This window comes from Schistocerca gregaria, chromosome X, assembly GCF_023897955.1.
Source record: "Schistocerca gregaria isolate iqSchGreg1 chromosome X, iqSchGreg1.2, whole genome shotgun sequence".
NCBI classification, from domain to species: domain Eukaryota; kingdom Metazoa; phylum Arthropoda; class Insecta; order Orthoptera; family Acrididae; genus Schistocerca; species Schistocerca gregaria.
Window position 1 is genome coordinate 26196959 of NC_064931.1, and position 7156 is coordinate 26204114.

Below are 7156 nucleotides of genomic sequence, written 5' to 3' on the forward strand. Positions count from 1 at the left end.
AAAAAAGTCGCTAGAGTAGCTAAACGTACTATGTACAATGGATTCATTTCGGATGTGAAAACAATTGAAATGCTGTATGGCCTATGATCAAATGTGAAGTTCTCAGTAAAATGGAATGAAAATGCCCGTCTGAGCTGTTGACAACTGGTAGAAATATGCAGTCTGTAGATCGGTGTATAGTTTTTACGTAAATGCTTATTTAATGATTACTTTCTCGCTCTCAAATAAAATTACTGTAATGAAAGGGGAAAACGGGATAATATTGTAAAACATCATGAATGCGAGAAGCGTTCGTTTGGCAATGATGAATAGTGTTTCATTTTCCTGCGTATTTAAATAAGTACATTGGTGCGTCCTGTGTCTGACAACTTTGACTGGTGTAGCAACTCTGGTTGCATGTGTCAGGAGGTTGAGCATGCGTCGGCTGCAGGGTAAGTGAGAAGTAACGATTTCTGTTGGTGTCCTTTTTACTGTAACGTCAGTGACATATGCGGTGATTCCGCATTCTGTTGTTAGAAGAAGTACTGGACACACCTTTTGTTAGTGGATTCGGTAGAATGTTACTGTTCTGCCCAAACTGTGCTAATGCTCTTGTGGTGCAGGACGGTATACAGTCATATAGATTTTGTTGTGCAACATGTCCGTACTCCTACGATATAATATATCGTATATCTAATCGCGTACATCCAAAACTAAAGGTTCAGTTACTTTTACTTTATTTAGAATTATTTGCTGTGTTCTTATTTAGTTCTAGTGTCTCACTGCCAAGTCTTTTCTCCTGAATTTCTTGTAGTACTCGTTTATCGTCAGTCTGAAGTATAGATACGACAAACTGCGTGTATGTATGTGGTTGGTAAAAGCATCCAGTGTGACCTATATAGATGGAAATATTGAGCAGTACTGAAAATATACAGATTTCTGTTGCGTTCAGTATAACATATGTGCAGTGATTTTAGGATTACTTGTCCATTTGAATGGGGAACGTGTTACCCAGCTGCAGTAAGAACATTCTCTTCAGTTATCATAACTGTTACCTGCCCTAAAGCTTTTCTTCTACTTCGGCAGGGCAATTACGAAAATGGGGAAGATTGGCATCGTCGGACATGCCGTGGAAAAGGGAGTGAGGAGGGAGAGCTGGGTTGAGAGCAGCACTACCGCGAATTTATTTTGTAGAGCGGTATTTAGAACACACACACACACACACACACCTCTCTCGCGCGCGCCCGTGTGTGTGTAATGCTGTTTGGTGATGACGGTTGTCGGCTGTACCAGTATTGAAAACATAAACACGTCAGTTATTTGAAGATAGCGGTATTATTTGCAGCTGAAACAGTCGTCTAAACCTTACTGGTCTCTCAATAGTGTGCATTATTGATCTGTGGTGCGCTGCTAGTAATATTTTTGCCAAGTGTTGAGTACAAATTCCTTTGAGTATCGCAAATTTTGGAAGACTAGGATTTAACGCTCAATTCCCATTTGTCTGTAGACTCTGAACAAATGTTAGCATGGGAAAGAAAATTTGCTGTTTCTTTTGCAAGGGAGTCAGGTCAGAATTTACTTTAAATGGTTTACAGAGAGAGTCAGCACAACTAGACTGGGATTTAAGTGTGCAGTGTCTTTACCATTGTGCCACCTCACTTCCACTTATTTTTAACAGCTGGATACAGATTCCTATCTCGCTTTCTTTCTCCAGTACTATTCTTCTGTTACATACAGAGCAATTTTAGCGTGGCTCTCTATCTTGTTACACAGTTACCTACTCCTATCTTTTTGTTGCCATTCACTCTGACAATGCTAAAAAGAAAATTTTAGTGCTCACTCTCCTATGCTGATAGTTTATTATTACATTTATTTATGATTATTTTTGAATTAGAAAGTAATGTCTAACTTCTGAACAAAAATTAATCGGAAAACATTTGTTCATTAAACACTGACAAAGTAGAGACTGCAGGTGTACATTTATTCATGCATAGTGTTATATGGCAGTTTAATTTAGCTAAAGTGACACTTAAGTTTTGCCATAGGTGATAATTTCTTGAGAAACTTAATCTAGTACATGTTTCTCCATAACATGTTTTATTATCCCTGTGAATTTTAAAACAAAAGTTTGCTGTGCATTAATCTTTTCTATTTGTAGGAAGTTGATGATGTACTTGGAGGAGCTGCAGCTTGGGAAAACGTAGATTCTACTGAGGAACGTTGTCCTAAATGTTCTAATCCAAGAGCTTATTTCATGCAGATTCAAACAAGATCAGCAGATGAGCCTATGACTACTTTCTACAAATGTTGTAATCCTGTGTGTGGTCATCGCTGGCGAGATTAACCACACTTACATTGTTATAAATATGCAGCAAAATAAAATTTGGAAGGAAGCCAGTCTTTTACTATTTTACTAGTGCATAAAGGTGTCTTTTTGTGGTGTAATGTCATGGTTGATCCATATGGAATGGTAAATTTAAATCTGCTGCAGTGTTAAAAAAAAATGGAAATTTTGTATATAGCTTATCTACAAAATTGGTTGACCTAATTGTTGCAGGTCTAAAAATTAATACAAGGAACACACTTCATTGAAGATATAGATTGGATCACAATGCTGGTTCGAATTCTTTCCTTACTTTTAGAATTTTGTAGTTTGTGTAATTCTTGATGCATTGACAGTTTGTTGGCAATGATGTCAATATCAGCTCTTAGCAATGGAAATTGCTGAAAGTGTCTATGGAAAGCACAGTGGCCATTTGTGGAAATCCCACATGATGTAATATGGCATATGGTTATACAGTACTTATGAAGTTATCTGCAATAAATACAAAATTATCCTGTTATCCTTGAGTCAATTCATGAGGTCAGTACCTGGTGTGTATCACATTAAAGCTGAGACTATATAGACATTACTCTGAACAGTCTATATAGGCTATTTGCCACTGAACTACTGAGAGTTCTCTAGCAGTCTACACAGATTAGAGGATTTTTTCTTATTGACTTAGTTTGACATTTATGTGTAGCATTGTTTTTGGCATTATGGAGGAGAAAACTGTATCTTTCCAAATAGGTTCTATATAGTAACTGTTAGCAGCAAAGCTAAAGTAAATGAATCCACATAGGAAGTTCAGTGTGTCAGTTAGATGCCTTTTTATATGAAAAGTTGAACTTTGATTGTAAGAGTGAAATATGTAACTGTACAAATATTCAGGACATTGCCTTGTAAGCATTTCTTCTGGAAATGTAAAGAATTTAAGAGCATTTTCTTCAAATGTTCATCAGAGTTGGTGGTGGATTAAACAAAACTTTGTTATTGAGACCGTCGGTTTATAAATTCACTGTGTGTAAACCAGATGTTTATGTACTTTCACATGTCTTATTTGCAGTATTTGTATTCCTAAAAAAAACATATTGAAGGCAAGGCTGGCTGAAGTTGTTTAAAATGCTTAAAAGCACCTGGGATCTTGTGCACGGGTGTAGCAGAAATTTCTGTAATGGTAAAAAATGGTAGTTGCTTGGTATTTTGCTATCAGTTGTTTTGAGAGGTCTGAAATAAATTTCTTGTTGGAGACAGTAAAATTTTGATGTCTTACAGGCAGTCAAAGAAGTCTGCCATATATGTAGTGTAAACTATTGTAGTGGAGCAGTCTTTTCTAGTAAAGATAGAACTAGTAAATTTAACTCTAACATTTCTCCTACTGCTGCAAAAGTAGAACTATTGATTTATAGTTAAAATAAATTATGAATTCACATCCAAGAAAATAATTATGCGGAAGTGGCCTATAAAGGTAACAATGGAAGGTGTACAGCAGTCATAATGAAAGTTGAACTAATCATGTCATGATTTTAAGGAAGTGGGAATTTGCATTCTCAGCTTAGCTGAATGAGTCAATGTATGGTTTGCCTCCTTGAGAAAGTTGACAGCTGTTTCTCATTTTTTGTTTGCGAGTATAGCTTACATTGAACTGAATCTGTGATGTAAGGTCAGTGCAGAGCTATTTATATTTAGGAATGCTTGAGAAATGAGTTTGGGTGCCTTGTAAGCTGGGACAGTGTTGGATAAAAAACAATGCTGGGTAACTTTTAGCTTCCTTTGCTGGTGTGAAGTTTTTTGGTAAGTTCAGGAAAGCATACTCTAGTAAAGTGCAGTTAATGCCCTGTATTAGTGTGGTTAAATGAATCCACTTGCAGTGAAGAAAGCATATTAGCAAAGTTGACCTCTATGAGGCCACTGCCGGCTGCAGCAGAGTCACGCACATGATGGCTGAACCTGGTGATGAAACATCAATCAGTGTGGCAGTCAATGTGTTAACTGTCATCAATGAAGTCATGTACAAGTTGCATTTCTCTTGCTTTCACATGTATTACCTTTATCAGTAGGTATGATATACTTTAGCCTGCTGGTATAAAACTTACAGTACAGTGTGTATGTGCAAACAGGTTTGAAAAATTTACAACATAAAACAACATAAATCTTTTACTCTTCTTAAATTTTCATTTACTCTTTCAATTGATAATAGAAAACAACTACTTTTCAAAGTATTCTTGAAATATCCTGAGATTTACATTGTAAATCCTTTTCCTGCTAATATCTGCAATGCTTGCTAGTGCTAATATAGAAATGAACAGCAGAACACACACAAATGTACTTTGTTACTTCTATTTAATTTGATGAATGGATCTGAGCATGCTGCAACAGCAGAATAATTAGTAGTTGGCTGGTACACTAAAATTAAAATGTGCCTTTATCAACATACGTTACTAAATTTTTCATGACCAGCCTATTGCCCTACAGGGCGACAAGTCGAACCCCCATGTCGTTTTGTGTGTATTGTGTAATTGTGGTAAAGGAGCTTGCTTATTTCGTAGAGTCTGCAGAGATGTGCTATAAGTTCTTGATCTTCAGATGCTGTAATCTCCCATACCTGATGGTGGCTGCTTAAATTGTGCCAGTGAATCCTAATACACAAACTGTTAGTTTTTCATTGTTGAAAGGTACCACAACAGTTCAGAGGATGCTGCTGCATTTGAAGTGCAGCAGTAGAATAGATCTCAAATTTGAATTAAGATAATTGAGGCATAAGTGATGCGTGGTCTGATCACAGAATATTTGATACTGGCTTGTCTCCACACTTTCACACTTTTTGTTTAGGATCCGAGATCTTGTAGTTGCTTTATCCAGTTCTATAGATTTGTTAGAATGTGAATATGTGAAGCATTGGTGAATGGATCTAGTTACTTGCAGGGAAACCTGGTCCAATAAATTTCTGTGATGGGCAGTGTAAAGGCGAGACAAAAGGTGTAGGCAGTTCAGCACTGCAGTTTGCTCTGTGATTGCCATTCAGTGATCTAAAAGATAAAAAAGTATTAAAACTAGTTTGTGTATTTACTCATAACTGTGTAGTTACATTAATACTTAACAAATACATTATCAGATTATAAGCACATGGACATTAGTTACCTTCTGGGTTGACTTATATTTCCAAATGTGCTAACACATGTATTGCGTTGTGGCCGCTGGTCGTCACAGTAGACACGCGTCTAATGCTGTGTGTGGGGCTGGCCAGGCTTGGCAGTGAAACGTCCATCACTGTGTTTGCTGCAGTCAACATGTTGACAAATACCTCACTGAATGTAGCCTTTATGCTAAATGTCAATAAGAAGGTAAAACTTGCTGAGAAGTAAAGGAGAGGGTATTCCTGTTGGTGGTTGAGATGTGAGAGCTTTGGTCCTCACAGCAGTAAAATTGATTCCTACAGAGACGACTGCCAGTTTCTTCTTGGGTGATGGCTACTCGGAGTGGGATGACTTTTATGACGATTTGAAAAGACAGAACATGGAACGGGAGAACAGTTCACAGGATTATAATACCTGTCAATGTAGGACACATCTTTTGAGCAATGCGCCAGTGGTCAGTGCAAAGACCACTACTGTTTGCTGTATACAAATGAGAGGTGTTTTGGTATATTGGATGATTCTAAAATATTTGTTGACATAGGCTTAGTAGTAAAGGATGTCGGTTGCAACTTAGGTAATGTATCACATAGTGCAGTTCAAGACGTAAGTTTATGGAGTCTAGAAAGTAAATTAAGTGTAAACAAATTAAGACTGAGTTTTTACAGTTTACACAATTCAACTAAAACATATTTTGGTCACACAGACTGGGCATAAGCTTGGTGAGTCTGAACACTCAAAATATGTAGATTTTTAGATAGATAAGCTGTCATATAAAGCTTATTTTCAGGATCTTGTTCAAAACTGAATTGTATTTACCATTGGAACAATGTCTGCAGCAAGTCATAGTACAGTGCAAAAATTAGTCTACTTTGCTTATTTTCAGTTGCTTATGACATGGTATTAATTTTTTTTTGAAGGGGGGGGTCGTGTGTATATCTTTCCTTTTACAATGGATATTTTTTGGCCCAGAGACAGGGCAGTTTGAGTAGAATGTGGTAATAGTATGTGAACCTCTTGTTGACCCCCATTCAGGAGTCTGGGAATTCTAACATTGACCTCTCAGTATATATTTTCTTTAATGTCATTTGGTAACAATATGTTCTTATTCAAGATTTAGCAGCTTTCACTCAGCTAATACTAAGCAGAAATGCTATCTGCATTTGGATCATATCTCCTTGACGTGTGATGAAAGTTGTTGTATTCTGCTACATCCATTTTCTGTAAGCAACCACAAGAATTAAAAATCTTAGCAATAATCTGTGCACTTTTGCGTCAAAACTGAAAAATTTCTCCCCGAATTACTACCCCTGTTCTGCTGGGGAGTTCCTTGAAAAAAGTAAAGCAATTTCAAGTGTTATACTGTTGGTGCCTGTATATATTGAGCAGCTTGTCTGCATAGTATTCATGAAAGTTTTATTTAGTCTGTTACTAGCTTTTATGATGTTGATTTTGTGTAGTGACTCGTTCCTTGACCATGGAGATTTACTTCTCAGTTTGGTTCTACATAATAATATGAGTAAAATGACAAAAAAATAAAATAAAAATATGCTTAAGGGACTATATTTGGAGATCAGTGGTTAACAGTGTCTATTGTGTGTACTACTTGTGATGACTACATTTGGCCCGCATCTCGTGGTCGTGCGGTAGTGTTCATGCTTCCCGGGTTCGATTCCCGGCGGGGTCGGGGATTTTCTCTGCCTTGCGATGGCTGGGTGTTGTG

At 37.0% G+C, this 7156-nt stretch overlaps 1 protein-coding gene across 1 annotated transcript; it reads left to right on the plus strand.

The window, feature by feature from the left end:
• Positions 1 to 437: 437 nt before the first annotated feature.
• On the plus strand, positions 438 to 3660 carry LOC126297700 (DNA-directed RNA polymerase III subunit RPC10). Its single transcript, XM_049988823.1, has 2 exons — positions 438 to 698; positions 2138 to 3660. The coding sequence occupies exons 1-2, from the start codon at positions 558 to 560 to the stop codon at positions 2321 to 2323; spliced, it is 327 nt and encodes a 108-aa protein (XP_049844780.1). The 5' UTR covers positions 438 to 557; the 3' UTR covers positions 2324 to 3660.
• Positions 3661 to 7156: the final 3496 nt, after the last annotated feature.

Coding starts and splice junctions, on each gene's coding strand:
- LOC126297700 (XM_049988823.1), top strand. CDS start 558: ATGTTACTGTTCTGCCCAAACTGTGCTAATGCTCTTGTGGTGCAGGAC. Junction 699..2,137: donor GCGTACATCCAAAACTAAAG/GTTCAGTTACTT, acceptor TTCTATTTGTAG/GAAGTTGATGATGTACTTGG.